Source organism: Marmota flaviventris, chromosome 1, assembly GCF_047511675.1.
Source record: "Marmota flaviventris isolate mMarFla1 chromosome 1, mMarFla1.hap1, whole genome shotgun sequence".
In the NCBI taxonomy this organism is placed as follows: domain Eukaryota; kingdom Metazoa; phylum Chordata; class Mammalia; order Rodentia; family Sciuridae; genus Marmota; species Marmota flaviventris.
In genome coordinates, this window is record NC_092498.1 from 95,305,233 (window position 1) to 95,331,162 (window position 25,930).

Here is a 25,930-nt window from a genome sequence, read left to right on the forward strand (position 1 = left end):
TAAATTTTCCATGAAAAATGTGAATCCACTTAAATAATCCTCTAGTGGTATTTTCTATCTTAGTAGATGTCACCACCATCTGTTCAGATGTTCACAGTGGCTCAAGAGGCTGAGGCAGGAGGATCACAAGTTCAAAGCCGTCCTCAGCAACAAATGAGGCCCTTAGCAACTTAGCAAGACCCTGTCTCACCCTGGGGATGTGGCTCAGTGGTTAAGTACCCCTGGGTTCAATTCCTGGGAACCAAAAAAAAAAAAAAAAACCTTGGAATCATCCTTAACACCTCAACCTTACCACTACCACATATAATCATTCACAATTTCCTGTCAAATCATTCTTCTCACATGTTTAATTGAGGCATCCATCTAACTTCTTTCCATCTGCCCTGTCACCAATCTAGGCAATGGCATGATCATTTCTTGAATGTGCTTCTACAAGAGCAATTGAACCAGTCCCTCTCATTCTATCTTACTTCTCATGGAGACAATTCTCAAACTTGTACCATCTAAAAGTGCTAAACACCATGTCATTCTCTTACTTAGATACCTTCTGTTTTCCCACCTTTTGGACAAAGGATCAGTTGATAAGACTCTTTATGATAAATCCTCATCTCATCCAACCAGTTAAGCCCAGAGACACTGTTCTTCCTCACTATCAAATTTTTCTTCAGTGCCAAAGGGGTAAGATACTAGGCAGGATCTCTTTAAATATTTCCTCTTTTCCATTCATTCTCTTCTTGATTAGTGGAACTGCCAAATGAACATAGGTTGGTATTTTTTTTAATTTCTCCTTTTCAATATATTTAGTGTTCACATTTTTCATTCCTTTAACATTTGGGCCATGTTCTGGAGGAATCCCTTATTTTTATCCTCCAATTTACCAATTCTCTCTTTAGCCAAACCCACTGTGCATTTTATAGTTTCGAAACAATTACTATAGTTTATTTTTTACATTTTACTTCCTGTCTGTAAATTTTCATTTCTAATTGGTTCCTTCTTATCATAGGTTTTATATCCACCTACTTTGTGTTCATAATCTCCTGTCTGCCTGAGTATGATTCTCTCTCTTTAAAGTTTCCCTGCCAGGATACTTGACACTTATTTTTAAGCTCTCCCTTGTGCTCTGTGTTTCTCCACACTGAGCAGCTGGGGAAGAAGGAGCATATATGATAAAGAGAAATCCCAACTGTAGGCACATTGCTGTGATGACTGATTAGATAGAAAAGTTGAGGGAGAGAGAATTGTCTAGGAAGACACACGGTTTCAGCTGGAGCGAATTCAGCATATGTTCATATCCAACACCAAGAAAAGGAAAACACAAAAAGTAGAAAAAACTACACAGATTTGGGCAGGGAGGCACAATGAGGACTGTATGAGTCTGACATACAAGGAACTCTAGATGAACAAGGCAAATAGGCAGATGGGTAGTCATTTATATGGGTCAGAAGGTCAAGGAAAAAAGTGATAGCAGGAAAGTACAAGCAACTTATGATGATGACACTGATAAAGCTAAAGAGAGCACCACAAACTTGTCCCTAAGCAAAGATTAGTATTAGTCATTGCGAAAATGGACATGACTACTCTGAAAGTCACTTGGTTGTCTTCTGGCCATAGGAGGCACTGATGGGAGAATCCACAGAGGTCTTCATAAAGTGAATTCGTGGAGATGTAATAACGTGTTTAGAATGTATGGTGAGAACAAAGGAAGGGATGTTCTCACCAGAGTCACTCCTTTCCATAATCATGTTAAATTTTCTATATCAGTAGACATAGAGTACAAACATGAACTCTCTCCTTTGCTCAACAAACATTTGTTATAAGTTATGGCTTTACCACCTGCCAGGCAGAACACAGCCAACCCATTCAGAGCATCCCAAAATGAGTTATGACACTGGCAAGTGGAGCCACACAGGATGTTACGAATGCATCTAACAAGGTCCCTCTTCTAGACAGAGGAGTCATAAAAGACCCTTTCTAGGGAAATTATACTTCATCTGGGAAGGAAGAACAAATAGGAGTTAGATAGGAGGAGATGTGAGGGGTGTGATTTCCCATTAAAAGAAGTGACATTTATGAAGACTCAGAAGAGGAAAGGAATTTGTGTTCATGCACAGAGAAAAAGTCACATGTGATAAGAACCCAGATAAAGGAGCCAGAGTGTCTCTAAATGAGTCTGGTGAAGTAAGCAAGGGCCGGGGATAGCAGGGTTCCAGAAACCACAGCAAAATGTCTGGATCCTATTCCAAGAGCAGTGGGAGAGCCACTGAACAATGCCAAGACTGGGAAGATGGACTGGAGTAGAAGCAGGGGCAGAGGCCTGGAGTCCTGCTGTCACCCAGTGCAAATAAGCTGGAGCAGTGGCAGCAAGGATGGACATAAGGTCAATGGAACCCAGAACCACTCAGGCTGTAGGCTCTACAGGATTAGCTATGAGAGGGGCTGTTGGAGATGAGGAGGGGGTGTCATGCATGAGGGTGATACTGCTGATTGAGAGGACTCACTAATCCACTTGATGAATAACTAAAAAACAGAATCTAGAAAAGCATGCACTTTATTTCCCTGAGGCTCCTCTCATTTCCATAGAGTTCTGGGCACACTGCACATTCTGTCTACATACCCGGAGGGATAAAGTACAAGCTGCCTTTTCCTATAACAAGCTGCCTTTTTCTGAGAACCCAGAGTCCTCCTTTCATACTGAAATCTACACACGTCTATATCCCAGCATAAATTTCCAGTTGACTTAGCAGGAAAATAAAGCACATGGTGTGACATGCACAGAAGTGTCAGGAAATGTAAGAGGTCTCAGTCACCAAATCAAAACAAAATACTGCTGATACAAGACTCTGCCCTGAGTCGCCCAAACTTCCCTCAGTGATAGTGTTGTGGAGGGAAGTAAAACGGAAGAGAATAACCATCTCCACCTACTTACATGACAAACTAAACTCTACAGTTCATTTTCAAAAGGAAAAGCAGAATGAATACTAGAGTTCATTCTGGCTCAATTAAACTCACTTCTCAACTGAGGAGACAAGCACATTTGCCATCTTTCTTTTCCAAAGCATGGTGCGCTCTACATGAGGTTATACAGACTATCTCACAAGAAGAAAGCTAAAACCAGAAAAGGAAGTACCCCAGTCACTTTATTTTAAAGGAAGTTTAAGAAATAGCTGGTACATTACCAAATCCAACAGTTGCAAAAATCAGATGAGGGATGGCTATTTATCCACTAGTGTCATTCTGAGAGCACAAAAGCAATAGTGCAATATCACAGAATTTTTATCATGCCTTTCTTACATGGGACAGAGTGAGTAACTGAAGATATTATGTATGTATGCTGTAAAGTAAGGAGAGGCTAAGAATTATGGGACCATTTTTCCGCTGGAGAAATTGAGGTTCTACTTTTAAGGGACTCGCTAAAAGTTACTGTGGGAACAGGAAGTATTACCAGCAGAATGAGTGAGAAATTTCAAGAGCTCTACACTAGTTACTTCCAAACATAGCTCCAACCACATGAGCCATTCCACCAGGGGAGCATGATAAAAACAGGAATCCCTTCACCTTGAACCACACTTATAAGATAATTTCCCCCTGTATTTTCAGTGTTTCCTGAGAAATTCTGAAGCAGATTCAAGCTTGGAAACCCTGATTCAGTCCATTTTCAACAGGAAGTAATTCTGTCCACCACCCAGGGGACATCTGGCTATGTCTGGAGACACTTTTTGATTATCCTATTGGAGGAAAGGATTATACAAGCATCTAGAAAATCAAGGCCAGGATGCTGCTAAAATACTACAATACACAGGACAGTCCTCATCACCAAGAATTATCAGGCCCAAAATGTCAATGTACAAAGGTTAAAAAATGATCTAATCCAACTACTCAGGATAAAAAAAAAAAACAGTGTGGGGAAACTACAGGACTTCTAGTTTCAGCAATGCAAGGTTAGAACTCAGCTCGCCAGATATTCTGTCCCATTTTCCTTCAGATGATCTTAAAAGACCCATCTGAATTCAAGTCACTTAATTTGGAATTCAACTGTCTTTCACTAGGCAGTTAATATTTAAATGTGTTGGGAATTATGCTTTTTTTCAGGCTAAAGAACAGGCTTTCATGTACTTAAGGGAAATTTTGTATTATTGATTCCCATCTTGTCCAAAACATGACACTTGTTCTATTCTGTGTACCAGACAGAATTTACAATTGGCTCTAGTAGTTACCATTATTAAGCAGAGAGCTGAATGATTATCTCACAGCATCCCCATAACACCAGGAAGGGTTCATAAACATTGCCAATTCTCCTTATAAAGCACTAAATCTGTTCCTGATTTCACAGCAGGTAAGTTACAGAACTCAACTGAAGTCCATATCAGTCCACCCTGAAGTCCATGCTCTTAAGTGGCCCGTTAAAATGCCTGTCCAAGAGTCCAGTCCTGATCAAATTCGCTTTTCAAGGCTGGTGTCTGGCTTAAAATGGGCTCCTCTGTAATAACCCAGACCACTTCTCTGCCCAGGCTTCTCTAAATTTTTAAGGAAACACCGTTTGGTTGCATAACAGAACATGTCCCTGGAATTCTCATTGTAGATAGAGCAGGCTAGCTCTGCAATGATGTACGCATCTATTCAAACCAGGCTGGCGTGACTGATGGGAACAGCTACATAGGAATATAATATATGGAGACACTCAAACAGAACTGACCAACAGAAAGGCAGAGTGTTTGGTGTCAAACAATGCTGGATTCAAATCAGCACTCTCCCAGCTGAGTATTTTTAGGCAATTTAATAATCCTGTGAATAATTATGAAATAGGAAACCTAAAGCAAAACTTGCACGTCTGTAGCAGGATAATAAAATATTACTTGTGAAGCACACTGCCTGGGACACAGTATGTACACAAAAGATCACAGTTGCTATTACTATTAGTATTACTATTACTACTGTTATTATGCCCAGAATGAGCAAAACTCCATAACGTCTTATACAAAATGTGCTTGAATGTGCTTTACTCAATGAGCTTTCAAAAGGTCTTGTGTAAATTGATTTTATGCATATTGAATCAGATCTAAAATATGCTACAGAAATACAGTAATTAAAAACCATAGACAATCATTTTGTATGTGCTTACCTAAAAACACATGCCTCTGGGGTTTTTTTAGGGAAACAAAAGCCTATCGAAATATGGGGAAGAGGTGCTAATATAATTTTTCTGTTTGTAGAATGGAGAATGAAGAATATCAATGTTTTATTCTTATCATCACTGTTCAGAATTCAAACTTCCAGTAGACACACAGAAATAGAGATCAATGCAATAGCCCACAGGACCCAAATGGCTGTAAACCACAAGCTGACCACCAGAAGCTTGTACTCTATTTCAAGAGATGTGCACACATAAAGAGAAATGTAAATTACATTGCGTGTGGAATATGTTAACTGCCAATAAAAGCTCAGGCAAAAAAAATGGTTCAAGAAATAGAAGGCTAGAGAAATTACTGCATATAATGTGATCAAAAAAGGTTTGAGCACAAAGCAGCTCTCAGCAGGGCTTAGCGAAGCCAGAATTTTGAGCAGTGGTGAGCTGGCCAAGGCAGGAGGAATTCAGGCTATTGCACTGTTAGAAGGAAACTGTAAGAAATGAGAAAGTCTGTGAATGTGTAGGGATACATTTCTAAAGGAGCACTTTCTACAAAGCAGGAGGACACTTGAGAACTGCTTATACCAGGCAAATACCTTGGACCACAGGTAATGCTTAGGGAAATATGGAAGGATATGAATTTATGTTAAGGAATATGATTCTAAAGAGTCTGAAAAATATATAGAACCAAGGATTAAAACTCTGTGTCTCTTCCCATCACCCTTTCTGGGACTGAATCAGCCACACCATCACCTCTCCAAGTGTTCATCCTACACACAGCTCAGTAAAGATGATGGACGTGCTTGCCATCATCTTTCTATCTCTTGGCTGAAACAGCTTGTACTAGCTTTCCTTGAGCAGAGGTGAGATCTGTCTCCTGTACAGAAAGGATGGAGTCCATACACTGGGCCATGAATGATACATCTCACGATCCCTCCTCTATATGAAATAACTTGACAAAGTTGGTAATACCTCTGAGACCCCCATATCTTCAAGTTGACGTATAGACAGTTTTATCAACCATGTATCTGTCTTCCAAAGGCAATTGAAGGATTGTACAAGGCAATAATATATATATCCATCTAGCAGAAAAATGAAACTGGTGATCAGGTAGTAGGTCACACTGGTGATGGGAGCTGGTGGAGTTAGGCAGCATTGATACTTCACCTAATGAGATAAAGTGGAATCCAACACTAAGGGCATCCGTCATGAACACAGCCCAGATGACCGAGCAGAGATTGGGACAGATTTAGACAGAAGGAGAGAGATGTGGGAATATGAAGGAAACTTATGTAGACTAATAAAACAAGGAGAAAAATCATAGGCTCCGAAGCTTAATGAGGAGGGAGGTGCAGAAGACACGAACCAGCAACTTTGCCCAGTGTAACCATGAAAGTGAGGAAACCAGGAAAGGCCCAGTGGAGACCACCTGATTGGGCAGATCCATGAGGATGGTTGTGAAGAAAGGTAAACAGCTATCTGTCCAAAGATTAAGCAGACACTGAAATAATATTAATGGCATGTACTGATGACATTTAAATAAGCTTGGACTGGAAAAGACAGAGAATAAAGTACCCACTAGCAAAAGACAGCTCTAAGACAAGGGAATATTTTCCAAGGTAGGAGTCAAAGAGTTTTCTGTTAGAGACAGAGAAAAAGACAATGAATGAAGAGGAAGTGGATAGGACACAGATGCAGAGAAAGGATGGGTTAAAACATACATGAAGCCCAGGTGAGGTGGTGCAGGCCTATAATCCCAGCAGCTCAGGACACTGAGGTAGGAAGATTTTTGAGTTCAAAGCCAGCCTCAGCAAAAGCAAGGCATCAAGCAACTCAGTGAGACCCTGTCTCTAAGTAAAATACCAAACAGGGCTGGGGAAGGGTTAATGGGTGGAGTGCCCCTGAGTTCAATCCCCGGTATTCCTCACCCCAAAATAAAACCATACATGGAGCAAAAGAGGTGAGGGCTAGGACAGGCCCAAAGCCCTAGGGACAAAGGGGAAGCACCTCTCTTCCCTCCTCTGCTCCTTTCTAGAAAAAGAAGCCATATGGCAGATGTCAAAGGCCTGGAGCAGTCTGTGCAAATCTACAGACATCAGTGGTGGCTTTCTGGTCCAGTGTCCTCCTTAGAAAGCAAGGCATGAAAGGACAGGGCATCAATAGGAGATGCAGGAGACTTGAAGAGCATGTGTAGAGAACAGAAGAGCTGCTGTCCATAAGTGTTGGTGGGCAGCCAAGAGATAGAAGAAAACATCATGGAGGTGTTCTAGGGAGTCTCTGAACATTCCACAGCATGCACTGGCTTCGTGTCCACCTGGTGCACGCTTTTATTCCCAGTGATGCCTCCCCCACGCCCTTTAATCTTCTTGCCTTTTTAAACATTAACAAAGTTAGGCTAAAACAGGATGCAGTAGGGAACTGTTCACAGTGGAAGGCCAGGTAAAAAAGAAAACTAGAATATCTAATTTTCCAATTGAATGAAAACTTGCTTAAACTAGCAGCAATCCCAGCTGCCTTACTGAGGCATTACTCTGAAGCAGGCAATATGCTACATTCTTTTCACATGCTATCTTCACAAAAACCATAAGAGTAGCAAGTTATTATTCTGCTTTCACAGGACAAGGAAATTGAGATTCAAAGACGCTAACTGAATCTCCCACAGAAATCAGGGCTCTCAGACTCCTACAGTATGAGTGTTTGTGTCCCACACATAACCCATGTGTTGAAATTACCTCCCTATGATGCTGGTATTAAGAGAAGGTCTATTTAGGGGGTGATTAGATCCTAAGGATGGTTACAAAGGAGGCTCCAGGGCACCTGCTTGCTGTACCCACCAGATCAGGACCACAGAAGGCCTACGTGTGAGAAATAGGTCCTTGCCAGACACTGAATAACCTGTTACCTTGATCTTGAATTTTCCAGCTTTCACAACTGTGAGCAATAAATCTCTGTTGTTTGTAAACTAGCCAGTTTTAAATTTCATGTTATAGCAGCCAAAGGAACTAACACCTCTGTTTCAGTGTCCCTGGAGTCTGTACTGTCCACTCTGTATCTTAGTGGTGCCTCTTCTCAAAGTTCTGGAGCTCCATGCTCTTGACTGAGAAACAGACCGTTCAGTAAAAGCTAAGTTAACAACATTGGTCACGGGAGCCTTTTAGCTTTAGTATATCCACACAACCATCATCCTTAGCCTCAAGCGGCCCCTGAGGTTGGAACTCAACAATACACAGTGACGATCAGAAAAGAAGCCAGGAATGTTTGCAGAGCTTCATGTGATACAGCAAAGTCCACTGGTAAAGAACTCCTGAGACTTACCTGCCTAGTGGAAACAGAATTGTCTCCTGAAAATTGTTACAAAGAAGGTCAACAAGTCCACTGTGTGCAGACAAGACAGCCCCTTGAACACAATCGGCATTTTTTGAGAATGGCTGAGTAGAAGAACCGAGCACCCTAAGGTAATCACCAGTAAGGAAGTTCCTCCTCTCACTAACTCACCAATGCTACATCAACTTATTAAGTGAGGACTGTTAATCAGACACTGGAGAAACAGCAAAGATGAAGCAACTCCTGTCAAATGACAGTCTCAGTATGTAGGAACCTCTGCATTGAATTCATCTGCTGCTTATTACAGACCCAAATTAAAGGCCCCAGCCCTGACCCAGAATCAGAATATCTGCAATAGAAGTTGGGAATATGCACTTTGTAGAAGCTTTCTCAATGATTCTTGTGCACACTCAAGTTGAGGATCACTGGTGTGAGAGACAGTGACAACATATGATAAGTGCATAGACACTCAAGATCTCACAACACAATGCAACAATGCCTAACCCAAACCCTGAAAACATCTTTTAGTGAAACAGTAGCTATCCAGTTTAAAAAGAAGTGAAGAGATTTTTAAATGAGACTAACATTCCTTACGGAGCAAGGTAGAAGATTAGGAGAAAACCTAACTCTTCATTGGACTTGCAAGTACATTTCCAATTCTCATGCCAAGATCTGATTCCATCAAAAAAATAAAAATAAACTACCTGATATCAACTCTGCCATGAGCTTCCCTCCAACTTTTGCATATGCAGACAATAACAGTCTGAGTTCCTATTTTTTGTCTATGTCTCAATGTGGCATCACCAGGAAGCCTATAAATTAGTCAACTGTTTAAAAGTTCAGTCTTAGAAGGAAGGAAAGTTTGGGGGGTTATGCCCTGGTCTGCCACTGACTGTTAAATCATGTAACTTCTCTGAACTTTAATATTCTTATCTGCAAAATCAGAAAAATCACCAAGAATTCAAGAAAGCAATGCTGGGTGCCATGACACACCAAGAAATAGCATCATAGCTGTGGTATTTCTTCCAAAACTGCAAAACCAGAATCTAATTGGTAGGATGCATCAAAAAAACTCCAAATTAAAGAATTTCCCATAAAATAGCTGTCCGGTACTCTACAAAATTGTCAGGAAAAATAAAGAATGAAGAATTGTACCAGATCAATGGAGACCAAAGAGACATGACAATAAATATAGTACTGATCCCACTCAGGATATTAGACTATGGAGGAAATAACTATAAAGGACCTTATTGCAACAATTGATGACATGTGAATATGGACTGTGAAGCGTGAATTTGATAATATAGTGTTCAATTTCCTAGTTTGTGTACATGTACCATATATTAAGATGAGTTTTTTCTTAGAAAATACACACTGAATCATTACGGGAAAGGTGCGTAGTGCACATGTGACCCCCCTCAGGTCATTCAGAAAAAGCATAGGTAAAGAGTTCTTCATCGCCAGGCGTAGTGGTGCACGCCTGTAATCCCAGTAGCTTGAGAGATTGAGGCAGGAGGATTACAAGTTCAAAGTCAGCCTCAGTAACTTAGTGAGGTCCTAAGCAACTCAATGACACCCTGTCTTTAAATAAAATATTTTTAAAAAGAGCTGGGGATATGGCTCAGTAGTTAAGTGTCTTGGGTTCAATCCCTAGTACCAAAAAATAAAAATACTACATAAATAAATAAAGAGTTCTTTGTACAATTCTCACAAATTCTCTGTGTTAAAAACCATATAAAAATGATTATTCCTCAGAACTATCAGGCCATGAAGAGAAAAAAAAAAAAGGAAACATTATGAAACCAAAGATTGGTGAAGATCAAGGAAATAGAACAATTAAATACAATGTGATAGTATTCTTGGATTGGATCCTAGAACCGAAAACAAAACAAACAAACAAATAAACAACAACAACAAAAAAAAAAACAGGACATTAGTGGAAAAACTTGTAAAATCCAAAAAAAGTATGTAGTTTAGTTAATGTAATATACCAATATTCATTTCTTAGTTTTGATAATTGTAGTAAGATTGTGTTAAGGTGTTAATGTTAACATTAGGGGAAACTGAGAGAAGGATATAAGCATAAGAGTATAGAATCTTTGCAATTTTCCGTAAATCAGAAAAGATTGTAAAATTAAAATATTATTTTTTAGAAAAGTATTAAAACACACACACACACATAGCAAAGAACACTACACCAACTTCCAAATACCAGGGAATATATACATATCAAGAGTTGCTGTGTTAGAGCAGAGATTTGCAAACTCTACCAAATGTGATTGAGTCAAAACTAAATAGTTCATCAGAACCACTAAATTAAGATTCTCTTGGGAGGAAGCCATCAAGAACATTTATTGGAACAGGTGCCCCCAGGCGGTTCTGATAAGCACCAGGTACTCAGCTCAGCACCTCTCAGACTTAACAGTGCACAAAGACCCCCTAGAGATCTTGTTATTGTGCACATTCTGGACCAAAGGTTTAGGAAAGTCCTAAGAATGTGCATTTCTAATGAGCTCCCAGGTGATGTCCAAGCATCTGGTCCTCAGCCCCAGGTACCAAGAAGGTCAAAGCAAGAAGGCAGAAGGGCCTGGGCGCACACTGCCAAGCAGTCTTGTGTTAATGCAGAACAGCAACATGTGAGACCAACTTCTGGAAGTCATTGTCCTCTTACATTGTAACCAAACCTAATCCTAAATAGGTTTAATTGGCGCCAAGTATTTCTTAAAGGTAAAATTTAACCAACAACCTTTAAAAAACCACACTTGCTACCTGACAAATGTGTACAAAACTACTATCCATCTGTACTCTTCTCTAGTTGCATAGGTCGCTTCTAGATTCTCTCTCTCTCTCACACACACACACATACACACACACACACACACACACACACACCAGAGATCAATTAAAACAATGTAAGATGCGGACTGAATTGCACCTTTTTGACAACAATCCCCCAAATATACCCTTTCTTCCATTCAAGTTTAAGTTCAACTCTTACATGATCTGTATCATTTGTTTTAATGATTCCTTTGGGTTCACAAAGTGCCATATAACCCTGGCATTTATTTTCTTGTCTTTAACCAGATAACAAAATCTCATCAGGAAAAAAGTTGCAAATCATAAATATAAAATCATATCAGAAACACAAAATTAGAGTTGCTATGGTATCCTAATTCTGAAAATGTATAAAACCATCTAGAATCCTGTTATTATATGCATTTTGGAATCCATAAGTGTATATTAAATTTCAACCTTTTTTCCTTCAGTCATTTTCTCTAGAATGACTATAGTACAATAAACACAAAATACTCTTCCTTAGACTATCTCTAATCAAACAGTGAGAACCACACCACATGACTGTCAAGATCCAAGCTAAAGGATGCTTTGAGAGGTAAAATCATTCTCATAAACCATCATGATATTTTTTCACTCAATAAATATTTACTGAGTATGTATTACATGCCAGACAGTATGCTAGGCACATTGTGAATTCTATACTAGTAATAAAATTACATTTGGCTGGGATCCAAGACTGAGCCCCTCTATCCTAATTTTATTATAAAGCTGTTAAAATGACAAAGTGCTAATGTACCTGTTGGCTGCTTCTGCAAAATGCAATGAGAAAAATGATTTTAAAATTTAAGTTGTGTGTTGCTTATGTGAAAACAAACTGCACATATTCATGTGTCACTGCAAGGCAGGGCTGGGACAGCCTCCGCAGTGTCAACTGCTCAGAGCCCAATCCACAGTCCCTCCCGCCTCTTCTGTGCTTCAGACACAAACCCCGTATTGACACAATTCAAGTAGATGCTGCAAGAAGATAAAAACCCCATCCATCGCCACTGCATGTGGTACAGAAATTAAACTACACTGCAACTATTATTGTACATATTTTTCAGCACAGCAATAGAGAGCGAAAAGGGGAAAAGGGGGGCTATCCAAAGTCTATAAACATTCTAGTATAGAAAGGAAACTGAAAATAACTACCCCACTGCCGTGGGCATTACTAACCTGATCGATTTCCATGAGCTTGGGGTAGGCTCCCGGCCATTCTATGGCCACCTTGACGATGTCCGCGGGTGGCGGCATTGTGAACCCCAAGACTGTCCAAAGCCCTTGGAACTGAGGATCCTACAGCGTGGACGGCCACACGTGTCTACACCTAAGGAGGAATGACAAAAAGAGAAAGAGAAGTCGTTCAGTGCAGATGCAGGGCAAATTCTGCTTCATCACTTCCTGTTTTCACTGGTGGTTTAGGTATAAGAAACGGCTCCCCTTGGTGCAGGGTGCTGAAGACGCAGGGGGTGCACCACAAGCTCCTGAGGAAAGAAGAAAGATGGGGGGACTGTGCCAACACCCAGGAGTTAAAGTCTCTAAGGGACGCTGCCCTGTGAGACCAACTTGTGCAACTTCTGCATGGGAAGACAGCAGCCCCTTACCACCAGGTTCTGCTCCCACCAGTGCCCAGGGGCTGAATGGGCAGGGCTTACCCTGTCCAGACACACATGTCAGCGCCTGGCGCTCAGCAGTCTCCGGAAGGACACATTGCCCAGGAAGTCATGGTCAGGAAGCAGCTTTTATTTAAAGCATTTTCTGTGTCACAAATAGATCTCCGCACTATAGCAACCAGGATATCATGAGGAAGGAGAAATGCCCTGAGAGTTCACACACGTACACACACACACATTCCCCAAGGCCAGTTCACACAATGTGTCTATGGGGAAAGAAAATGTACAGGAGCGGATAGGACCACATTCAGAAGAGACCTTGAGTTCTCCTTTGAATGAGCGTTGATTACACAAAGGAAGTAACAATCATCCTCTACTGCCTCTCCCCATTTCTTTATTAAACTTAATTTTTTAAGTGGGTAAAACGGCCATGTGATCCTGTGTGTGTGTGCGTGTGTGAATGTGTGTGTGCACGCGCATACGAAGATGTACAGAGTAGTCCCCCTTCCCCATGTCACACACTATTCAATATCCACTTATACCCCTTCAAGCCACCCAAAGTAATTTGTTTTTTTATGCCTCCCTCCTGAATGTCTTCACGTATGGAAGATAAACACAAAAATATCCCATTGCTTGTTACACTCTCTTTACATAAAAGACAGCATTGTATCCTCTCCTTCTTTTTCATTTAGCCTATCTTATCAATCTTTGCATGTGACTACAATGGAGCATCCTTAATCTGTACACAGCTACACTGCAGCCAGATGTAGGATGTTTCCTAGCTGGAGAACCAGGTCTCTCTTGTGGGTGTTTAAATGATTTCTTACCTTTGGCTATGATAAACAAGACTGGGATACACTAAGCAAAGCAAACATCCTTTTTGCATATGTGAAAGTATATCCTTGCAAAAAAGTCACAGAAGTAAAACTGCTAGAGCAAAGAGCGTATGAAGTTTTACATTTTGAGAGCCATTTTCAAACGTCCCTCACAGAGGTGCCACCAATTTAGATGCTTCCTCCAGCAATATATGAGATTGCCTATTTACACATTCCTCCAACAGAGTTTTCACAAGCCTGACAGGCTGAAAAACATCACGGTGTACTTGTAACTTGTATTTTTCTGATTTTGAGTAAGGCTGGATGAAGGGGAAAACGTACATGTTCAATTTCCTGTGAACTGTCCTTTGCCCTTTTCTGTCAAGTTCTTGGTCTTTTTTTTTTTTTTTTTTTTTACTTTTTAGGAAAGTGATCTCTTTATGAAGATCTTAATGAAACATGTGCCTTTCATTGTTTATCAGACCAGAGTAAGCCTTGTCAGTCTGTCCCAAATCTCAATGGCAGTTGGACATCGCTGCGATGATAGAGATAGCAGAGCTAATAATGAAGCCTCCACAACATAAATAACCAACTTCAGCAGAGCTGACAAGTCAAGGAAATGAACCAAAACAAACTGCTGCTCCTTTGGCCAAGGATGATCAGGGAGGCCTGCTGTGAAGCTAATCAGCGATGACCAGGGAGGGCAAATCTACAAAGCAGTGGCTGAATCACTCACTCAACAAATAATCATTGAGCCTCAACTCCAAGCCAGGCCTATTCTCCAGGCTAATGATACAGCAGCAAATGATAAGCCAGGCCTATTCTCCAGGCTAATGATACAGTAGGTGTCAGGTAGCAAAAAAGAACATAGATAAAAATAAAACTTCACTAAGAAGGTAGTACTTGAGTACACACCTATGAGAGATGAGGAAGGGGCCTTGTGGGGAAATCATGTCCCAGGCATAGGAAACAGCAAGTGCGAGGGCCCTGAGGCAGGAACATACTAGGTAATAGTGAGTTGTTGAAGCCAAGTAAGGGGAAGAGTAGTAAGAGAATGAGTTGGGTCATACCTTGGCAGGCTTATCCCCAGGCCCTTGACCCTTAGGAGCCCGATGATACCCCTTGGCTTGTGACTTCAAAAGAAGGAAGTTCATGTCCATGCACATCTGTTCAGAGTATAAATTTCCCAGGGGACCTTTACCAAAATGCCGAAAATCTTGCATTCCATTTGAGTAATTTTAATTTTCTAGGCTGTTATCCTCAAGAAACAATTATTAACCTAACCATAACAATACCAACTGCTGCTTTCTTTCTAACTCCCCAAACCTGAAAACAGTTGGATATGTAACAATAGGGACTTGTTAAATAATTACGGTGTCTCATAGGTGCAAACACAAGCAGACAATTGGGCTTCCTCTTAATAGTCTGCACTCTTGTTTGAATACTTTAGCGATGGAAAAACAATGCATTCTATCTGTATTATATCACTTCAATTCAGAATCCAAATTCAGCTTCTACACCTTAGAATAAGAATTAAGAAAGCAGGCTCTGCTGTGCACCCAGATTCTGTCCCTATCAGGTAACACCATTGGAAACAAAGGGCACACAGTCCTGGGGGTTAAGTAAATAGGTCAGAGAAATAAAAATGCAGCTTAAGCACCACCTCCCCCTACATAAAACTCGGAAGAGGCCATTTAACATTCGAGGAATCAAAGGCCAGGCTTGTTTTCCTGCCCCTTTAACTGGCATTTATTTCTCAAAGACTGCTCAGGGAAAACCTGCTGAACAGGTGAGAATACAATAAGGAGGCTCTCCCAGGTCTCCTAAGAGACCAGTGTGGACAAAATGGCCATTGAGAGGAGGAGGAAGCAGGGCCTTCCCTGGGGACTCACTCAGCCCAGCCAAGCCCAGCTGACCTTGTGGGCTTCCCCCATGAACAAACAGCAAGGGTGGGGGCAGCAGCATGTCTCCTCTGGGGTGGAGGCAGCTACCCAACTGCAGACAGAAAAATCCAGTCCACATTTTACCCTCAGGAGCCCACATTTCTGTCCTCTCTAATTTTTATTTCCATGAGGACACAGCGAGCTCTAAAGGCAGACCCTGTTGCTTCTGATGAAATTCTGGGGAGGTTTCCAGCTCTGGCTTTCTCACACTTGATACAATTAGCAGTTGGGGCCATAATTATTGTTGGGGGCAGGGGGCTGCTCTGTGCATTGTACGGAGGTGGCAGCATCTCTGGCCTCTACCCATGATTAAAGATCAACAGCCCTCCTCAGTCACCACAATCAAAAAATGTCTCCAGATTGCCAGATGGCCTCTAGGGGACAAAAATCATCCCTGGTTGAGAGGCTATAAGCTACCAAATCGGCCAGGCAGAGTACTAATGATCAGGGCGAGCCATCCTTGACCTGACAAGAGGCAAAAGGCCTCATTAAGCTCTGCAGGAAATATCAACACACAGGCCCAAACTCTTTGTTGTCAATAACAGAGATGGAAATGCACTTTTAAATCTTTAGCCAACACATTCACTATCTTGCTGTCCTTTGCTTCCTCCCAGCAGAGCCTTTGTGGCACTCTAGTTGTCAACTTCTCTCCACTACACTTGGACACTCTGGATGCAAGACCCACATGCAGTTCACATTTACATATCCGGGGTTAGGCAGGCAGGCATTTTAACACATGGTGGTTGGACAGCAGATGCTGCATCTATTCTGTGATTAACATCTCATTAGAGCTACCAGCCTTTAAACGGAGTCTAGTGTCAAAATCACCCAAGTAGATACCTAGGGTTTTAGTCAGTATTTTTCCTTGCTTTGACCAAAAGACCCGACAAGAAGAATTTTATTTGAGGCTCACGGTTTCAGAGATCTCAGTTCATAGATGGCTGACTCCATTCCTCAGGGCCTGAGGTGAGCTAGGACATCATGGTGAAAGAATGTGGTGGAGGAAAGTGGCTCAGGACACAGCCAGGAAGCAGAGAGACAGAGAGAGAGCTCTGCTCAACAAGACAAAATATATACTCCAAAGACACACACCCCCAGGGACCTACCTCCTCCAGTCATTCCCTACAGTCACCACCCAGTTAATCCCTGTCAGGGGATTAATGCAAAAATAATTAGGTTAAGGCTCTGATAGCCCAATCGATTCATCTCTAAACTTTCTCACATCCTCTCACACAGGAGCTTTTGAGGGACACCTCACATCTAAACCATAATACCTTGTATTGTTTGAATTGCCCAATAAATATAAGCAATACAGATTTGTGTAGACAGCCTGATACTTGTACACAAACTGAAACTTTTAGATCCACTAAAGGGAGAAGCAAAAGGCAAACTATGCAGCTGACTGGACATTCCAACCACTCAGCCTTCTAATGCTACTACTGAAGCCAGATTTAAAGTTAGGTAGTCAGTGTAGTTAGGTAAATCTGGTCTAATATCGAGTGAAATCTAAAATAGAGGCCATGTTGAGAATGAATTCCTGGAAAAGTTGAGCAACTCTCAGAATGTTAATGAAGTCCAGGAAACAGCCCCCAACAGATTTGAAGATAGCCTATCCCAAAGAAATGTTAATGAACAGCCCCAGCAGATTTGAAGATAGCCCATCCCAAAGAAATTTTAATGAAGAGCAAACTTGAAGATGCTGACTCAGAAGTGCCCAGATTACTTCTTTGGCTCACCTGTGTCCCAACCCTTCTGGCCTTCCCACCTACATTCCATCACCGGAATGTAGACAACTGTACTTCCATGGATTCCATCTCTTGGGTCCCCTTCTTCCTCAGGGAGAAGTCTTTTCTGCTGTCCTTTAATAAACTTCTAATTTTCCACTCTGACCTTGCCTCGGCGTGCTTCTCTGGTGTTATTCTTCAACATTGGGGAAGCAAGGACTCGTCATGGGTCAACAGCAGTAACACTATCAAATCCCTGGAGGCAGCTAGGGAGGAGGTGAAGAATTCTACAATGTTCCTGTTTTCCTGCTGGATTTACTATACCTCATGGCTAATATTAAGATTCAGTAACCTGAATATGCATGTTCAATAGTCTATTTATAGTCAGTTGCATGCACTGAATGAGACAGAGGAGCCCCTTCTTGCTAGAACATTTGTTGCTAAAACCTGCATATCAGTTGCATGTGACTCCACAAGTCCTGAACAAGGCCATCCTCCACTGAATGTGTCCTTTGCTTTGGGGCATGTTTCCCAAACAAGGGAAAGTAGACACTCCATCCCATCTGTAAATCTGTTCTCTCCTCCCACCAGCCCGTGTCCAAAGATCTCCATGTCTGCTTGTGTCGAAAGCTCATTTTGTTCTGGTTGATTAAAGATGCTATATGTTTACATGGCTTTCCAGGCAAGTTGAATAGATCTTGAGTTTCAGAAGTTTCCCAAATAACTGACTGATTGGGTTTTTTTCCAAATTCCCCACATAGTTTTTATTTTGGGGACCCTGAAATGACTTGAACCCCTTTTATCTAATCCATAGTCTTTTTTGTTGAACCACACACCACACTGGTGCAAAAAGGATGGTGTAACACATCATGCCTGCAAGATCTCCGCAGAAGCCCAGTGCTGGGAAAACCAACACTGGCCACTCCCACCTGACCCCACCTCAATGAAAGAACCTAATAGATAGGCTAATGCAGGCAAGGCAGAGCCACAGGAGAAAAAAAGACCAAACAGTTGGAGAAAGAAGTCCTTCAATTCCTCCACCCCTCTCCTCTTCCCCAGAAAAGTGGTCCTCTGCCCTACTAACCGACATTATCTTTACTGATGGATAATGCATTTATAATGATGATGGGGAAGGGAGAGAGGGAACAGCTGGCCCCATTTTTAAAATATTAAGTGATCCCTGAATAGTAAAAGACATTGACACCATTTCCCCTTTACATTGGGTTAGAGAGAGGTGGAAAGAGACTTGGAAAGCAGCCTCCCATTCACTCTCTACTCTATTCAGTCTTCCTGGAGCTCCCTGGTTTTCATTTTTGAGGACACTGCTTTGCATGGAGCATGGTGCCTCAAGGAGGCGCCTTGAAGACAGAGCTGATAAAAGTTTTGTCCTTCATGCTGCATCCTGCTTTTCCAAACAGACCGATATCATCTACATCCCACATGGACAGGTATAAAAACTACAGGACAGTACCGTCAGCTGCATGTTATTCTGGCTGTAGTAGTTAGTTATCCAGGCCTCCTGAACCCTGTCTTTGTTTCTCTTCTAAACACATGTCAGTGAGGGTCAGACAATCCTCTTGCTAAATTAGATGGATGAGCAAAGCCTCAGGAAAGACCACGGAGGCAGGAGTGGAAGGTGCGGGTGGTTCAGTACATGATGGAGTACCACTGATTCTGTTTTAGTCGGCTTTTGCATGCCTGGGACCTAAAGACCTGACAAACACAGAGTAGAGAAGGAAAGGCTTATCGTGGCTTACAGTTTCAGAGATCTCGGTCCAGAGAAGGCCAACTCTATAGCTTTAGGCCCAAGCTGAGGCAGAACATTAAGGCAGAAAGGCCTGGTGGAGGAAAACAGCTCAGGATATGGCAACCAGAAAGCAGAGAGACAGAGCTAAGCTCACCAGAGACAAAATATAAACTCCAAAGATACACTTCCAATAACCTACTCCCTTCAGCCACACCCTACCTGCCTACAGTTACTACCCAGTTAATGCACATCAGTGGAATAATTCACTGATTAGGTTAAAGCTCTCGTAATCAAATCATTTTACCTCACACCTCATATTTAAACCATAACCAATTCTGTTTCTATTAGGGACTCTCTACCCATTCTGAGGACAGAAGATGGCCATGCAAGAAACACTACAGCTTCAGAAAAGAGGGAGCACTGTAACTTCAGTACAAAATGTATCAGAAAAAAAAGTGAGGAAAGGAAAAAACTAAATCAAATGTGGAAGGTTAATATTGCATTTTATGTATACGCTGCTGACAACAGTCATGCATGGTAATCTTAGTAATAACTTGGCCCATTTACTTGCCAGGAAGGGAAATGTGCTATTGGCTTGCAATAGGCAAGAGACCTGCAGAGAAGAGTCTTTGCTTTCAGTGTCTCGAACTCTCATAGAAGCTATGGAATAGCTTCCAGGAGGGACTGTGGGCAGGAGCAGAGAACAGGTACTGGGCACTGGACATTGGAGACTGGGCTGTACACACCCCTCCACTTAGTCTTCATCACAGCCCTGAGTAACAGATGTTATTATTTGCACTAAATTAATGGAAATACTAAATCTTAGTGCATTTATATATTTTCCTTCAAATATTTACATATTTGACAAGAGTCTCCATGGGAAGATCCCTGTTATAGAATTGGCCAGGGCCCCACCCCCTCCCCAACCAGGCCATCCCACCATTCTCATGTTGAAGTCCCTACTCACCAGGAACTGAGAAGGTGACTATATTTGGAAACAGGTGATTAAGTTAAAATGAGATCTTTGGAATGAGCCCTAATTCAGCATGGCTGGTATCCTCATAAGAAGAGGACACAGACAGGTGAGAAGGAAAGACCATGTGAAGTCACTGCTATTAGCCTAAGCAAGAGGTTTCAGGAGGAACCAGTCCTAAAGATACCTTAATCTTCTAGCTTCTAGATGTGTCAGAAAATAACTTTCTGATGTTTAAGCCACCCAGCCTGTGGCTTTTGTTCTGTTAGTCCTAGCAAACCAATAAATACAGCACCAAGGACAGAAAGCATAAGGGAAAGACTAATGATGTGATACAGAGTCTGCATTCCAAAAAGCACTGTTAAGAACCTAAAGACAATGATCTGAGGAAATATGTGCAATGAATAGGACCCAACTTGGCACAAATATCCTTAGTCACAGGATCTTAGGAATTTATAAGAAAAATAGCACAACCTAAAGAAAATGGACAAAGCAATCCACAGAGCAGGAAAGGCGTATTTAATAAATATTCCCCAAAAGTAAAAGGAATGCAAATTAAAATAACAAAGCATTCCCTTTGGCCTATCATATTGGCAAGGAAAATGTTTATTGATTGGTGAGAATGTAGAAAAACATAATACCTGCTATTGCCATCAAGAAAAAAAAAATACAAGCAAAAGCCCTTTGTAAATTTAAATTGCTTTTTTTAATCCACAAAATTTGGAGTGATGAATTTGGTCATTGTAATTTCTATTCTCATAAAACCACTAATACAGGATTTACAACATTATTGGCATTTTGGGCCAGATATTTCTTTGTTACAGAGGCCATCTCCAGCACTGGAGGATGTTGGTAGCCTCCCTGGCCTCTTCCCACTAGATGCCAGCAGTACTTCCTCAATCAAGACTTTTGGAAACATCTTCAGATATTGGGAAATGTCCCCTGGGGGCAAAACCTTCCTTGACTAAGAATCAAGGCACTAAAATGAGGGACTCTCCTTTTGCTTTTAAAAACATTCATGCAAGCATGGTGGTGCACGCCTATAATCCCAGCAACTCCAGAGACTGAGGCAGGAGGATTACAAGTTCAAGGCTAGCCTCAGCAATTAAGTGAAACCCTGTCTCAAAGTTTAAAAAATAAAATAAAAAGAGATGGGGATGTGACTCAGTGTTAAGCATCTAAGTTTCAATCCTCAGTACTAACATACATACATACATACATACATACATACATAAATGCCACTCATCCTATTAACCAATTTTAAAAGTGGGCATTAACAGGCATGAATATAATATGTTCAGTAAATAAAAGCGAGGTAAAAGGTAAAGCAAGGATCAGTTCAAGAAATTCAAGGTTTTATTTTTGTTTAAGCTGCTAAAAATCCAATAAGATGGAATTCGATGTGAAAACGTGAATACCCAGAGAACATGTGAGAACAATTTTAACAATTTTTACTCCAGCACTTTCTCCCACACACAGCTATAGGAAAAACTTGTAGCTTTAGGTTTTGTTCATCCAGCAAACTTTTCCATCTCTCCCTTTCCCTCCCCTCTGGCTCCTGGCCAATGACACTGCCCATCTCCTTGGCACTAATGACTGATCCAATATACAGGGATATTTTCTGTGGATTGATCAATGAAGAAAACAGTTTCTCCTCCTGCCAGGGACAGAAGCTAAAGCTGCTGCAGCCATGCTCCCTCCATGGCCTTCTGCAATAGGAAGGAATGAAGCAAAGAAAGACAGAAAAATGAGAGAGTTAAAAAGAGGACAGGAGTCCTAACTACATCTGGTTTCTGGTTTCTATCACTTTCCTTCAGTTCTCTGAGTTACCTAATTTTCTTCCTACATATACAAATGAATAAATTCTCCATTATGCTAACTAAGCAAGTTTAAATTAGGGCTCTGCTACTTGTAATTGAAAAACTCCTAATACAGAAACCTACCCTATCTGTTTACTGCCCTGAGTTATAATCTTGTCATTAGAGGATTGGAGCACAAACCACATATTCAAATTACACAATCTAACCTTGCAGCCAAGTGGGAGTGTTCTATTGTTCCCCAAGCGAAGGGCCCATATGTCTACTAGTCCTCAGGCTGAGAAGCTGTCTGGGCTCTCTGGTACTGCTAACAGAAGTCATGCATGGATTTCAGGAATTAGTCTCACTCCAGCATTTCCCACACAACATCACTTCTCTGAGTTATTAATAAAGGCAATGCAAAAATAAAGAAGTTAAGTCTCTCGGAAAACACTGAATGGAAGAGTAGTTACTAATAAGTAGTACTTATACTATCTACTTTTCATAAGAACTTTATGAAATAGGTACCATATGAGCCTATTTGATAGACAAGGAAACTGAGATGCAGAGATGTTATGCAAATTGCCATCATCTCACATTCATACATGCAGCCCAGCCAAGAACGTAAACCACACCTGTCTGATTTAGTAGCCCATGTTTATAATCACTACAGCATTTCTGAAAAAAAAAAAAAAAAAAGGTTCTTTTACTACAGGTCTTCTCAGGGCCTTTAATGGCCTACATGTATATTATAAAATCTCTATATGCAATCTACAATATTTCTCAAATGTATCCAGAATTTTTTTTTCTCTCTTTTCACAGGACATCTCATGCACCAGTTTCTCATGGGAGATACTTTAGGAAATAATGATTTGAGACTATATGCCTCTTCAGCTTCTCAGGAAAAAGAACCGTTGAATGGTCTTGGCCAGAAATGTAGTGGAACATGGCAGAGAAAACTCTTTCCTTTAGTCCTGTATTGAATTATCATCACCTGCACCTAGGGATTGTCTCCAGGAAAGCAGCCCAAATCCTTTAAGTAACTCTTTCCAATCCACACAACAGAGCAAAAATTCAATTAACTATAGAGTCTACTGTACAAATTGGCAGACACCAAAAAAATGACCAAAAAAAAAAAAAACACAGAATATGTATATTTGTGGTCTTCTGTAGTGTGGTCACTTTAATCTGAGCCGAGCTTCCTGCTTTAAATCTGTGGATGATGACTTGGTACCTGTATGACATAAGCTTTCACAGCCTGCCTCCAAGTAACCACCAACCCATCCTTCCTCACCAAGTGCAACCCTGCCCCCCACCACTCATGCACAAGCAATTACTGCAAGTCACACGTGGTGGACTGGTTTTCTCTTATCAAAAAGATCCCTTGCAGTGGCTGCTGATAGCACTGATGAAAGAAAGCAAGGCCCCAGAATGCCAGCTCAGGACCATTCTCCAGGTGTGCCAAGGTCGAACAGCAAAGAATGAGAGACTTGTCACTGATGATGTTCACTGACTGTGTCTTTCCTCATCCAAAGGCTGCTGTTTCCTGAGCATGCCACTGCCATTATTCATGATGGTCCCTCTACTTCAGATGTCCTTTCCTCTCCTATAGGTCAGTGTCAAAGATTCCCATCCAGACTTCAAAGCCAATCTCAGGCACCAGCTCCTCTGAGAGATTTCCCTGACCTATTAGCCTCCCATGCCTGAATCCGACCTCTTGGGCACATATAAGGACCTACCAGTGCTCTTTTTTACCCCCATCCTATTAGTTCACAAGTTTCCAAAGGGAGGAATCCTTGTTCATCTTTGTAGTTCTGGTCCTTTCCAGATGGTATAGCAAAGAACAGCTCAATATTTTTTAGACAAGTGAATGAATGGATGATTGAATAAATCACTCTTAAAAAAAAAAAGGAGATTAAAAAAGAAGGAGAAGGATTCCTCAAGCCAATGGTGCATTTTTAAAATCCAGAATTCTTTGCACAGAAAACCTCCAGGCATTTCTTCAAACAGCAGCTATTCAGTTGTCTCATTGGACAGAAATAGAAACGGAGCTAGCTGCTCAGAGGTGAGAGCTGTGTGCCTATTCCAGATTCCTTTTCCTCCTGGAATAATTACATCAAAAACAGGATGAGACCCTAGCAGAGCTGCTGGGCCCCTTCCCTTCACTCAGCTCTCTCCCACTTTGGGAATCAGCATTTCAACTGGAAAGTTCATTATTTTGCAAACTAAAATGCACACTTCCTCCCTTGTTCTGGTTTTTGGATATTTGTTTTTCAAATTCCTTTTCAGCTGTTGTAATGCCAGTGGCTGGCTGTTCGCCTCCTCCCCGCAAGCGCTGTCACTCAGTCATGTGTGCACACATTCCCCAGCGGAGGAGGCAGAGCTCGGGCCCAATTCCCTATCGCAGAACCCAGGCCACAGGAAATGCTGGAGCCTTTCCACCATCCTGCAGCCAAGCACTCAAAGTTTCCAAACCTGCTGATCAAAAAACAATATGGGAAACTTCTTTCTCCGCCTCCCTCCATCAACAGCAGAACTATAACAGCCACCCAAGGAAATTCGATTGCATCATAACAGCAGGGAGGCCCTTTGCAGAACATGGGGAGCTGGGCTGTGCCTCCGCTGGCTTCCACCTGATGACCTCACACAGAATAGGCATTCTGCAAACCAGAATGCAGTGCCACATGGCATACTAGCACCCAGTGGCAATTGCCTTCATCTTTTTCTCCCTCCCTCAAGGCCCCAGGTTTCATTCTGTGCTTGTCTAGGGTCACAGGCTGGCCTAGGTGTTCATCCTGGTTGTGCCACTTCCAAAGCTTTGTAACTCTGGAAAAGTTACATAGCATATGTGATTCTCCCTAGTCATCTATTCAATTGGAACAACAGTAATACTACTGGGCTCAGAAATGAAACCCTGATGTCCCAAAGTATGAGACTTTGGCATGTTGAGAAATTTGAACTGAGAGTCATCCAAAAGCCCTCAGAAAGAGCTTCAAAAGTTAAGTCTCTCTCTGACCTTCTCCTGCCCTTCCTTCTCCAGCTCCCTCTTCTCCCTGAGGCAGGCAACAGAAACTAAAACTCCTTGTCCCTAAGGCTGATCATAAAAACTAGAACTCCTCTTCCCTAAGACAAAGATATAAAACCTAGAGGGAAATTCTAGAGAGGTCACTTTCACCCTTCTCCCTTTTTCCTTGAAGACTCTTGTTCCAGAGGGGTCCTGTCCTATCCCCTGGAGGGAGAAATGCTTCACAGAGAGGCCAAGAAGAATCTGAACAGACAGGCTTGGCTGCGTTGCCCCCTCTGTCTATTACCATTAGATCAGACCCTTTTGATCTAATCACATTTTCACGTGGCTGTCCATTCTTCATCAAGCTTAACCATAAAAGTAGAGTCTCTGAATGCTTTGGTGCCACGTAAAATTTTGATTAACGAAATGTGCTATGCTTTTCTCTTGTTAACATTTCTTTTGTTTTATAGCAGTGTCAACTGTGGCCCACACGATGGGTAAGGAGAGATATCACATCTTCCCACCCCTACAGAATCTTTCTCATGATATTGTTATGAAGATGAAATATCTAAAAATGCAGTTGGAGCAGTGCCCTGTCCCAGTATTATTACTCACCCAGACACGGGGTACCCGGATAGATGAAACCAAGGTAACATGTCTGTTATCTCCTATCATGAATGCACAGAGGCCCCATTGCCCAGGGATCTTTTCTACTTTTAGACCTAACAGCTTTATGATACCGGAGAAGAAATGATAATCATGCCTCCAGTCCAGTGAGGTTTTTAGATTTGGAGAGTTCTTTTTTTTTTTTTTCCTCCTTGATTTTAAATGATGTACAGAAAGTTCTAAGAGAATAGCTGTGCTGGGAGGAACTGGAGGAAGAAAAGTAGGGGTACGATGTGGGAACATTGGCGAGAGGGAGAAGAGGATTGCCTAAGCAGATGTTCTGATGGAAGATAAGGGACTCATTTTCTCTCCTGACCACAGGGAAGTGACAGGGACTCAATTAGTTCTAGATCCTTCCTCCC

The 25,930-nt window shown here is 41.6% G+C and overlaps 1 protein-coding gene across 2 annotated transcripts in view; it reads right to left on the reverse strand.

Moving 5' to 3' along the window:
• Window positions 1–25,930, reverse strand: part of Elmo1 (engulfment and cell motility 1) — a 557,729-nt gene that overhangs the window by 437,116 nt on the left and 94,683 nt on the right. For both annotated transcript variants that reach the window (XM_027939610.3, XM_027939609.2), the window contains exon 2: window positions 12,461–12,611. In XM_027939610.3, the coding sequence (XP_027795411.1) occupies window positions 12,461–12,538 (78 nt within the window). In that variant the 5' untranslated portion in view covers window positions 12,539–12,611. The remainder of the gene's footprint in view (window positions 1–12,460; window positions 12,612–25,930) is intronic.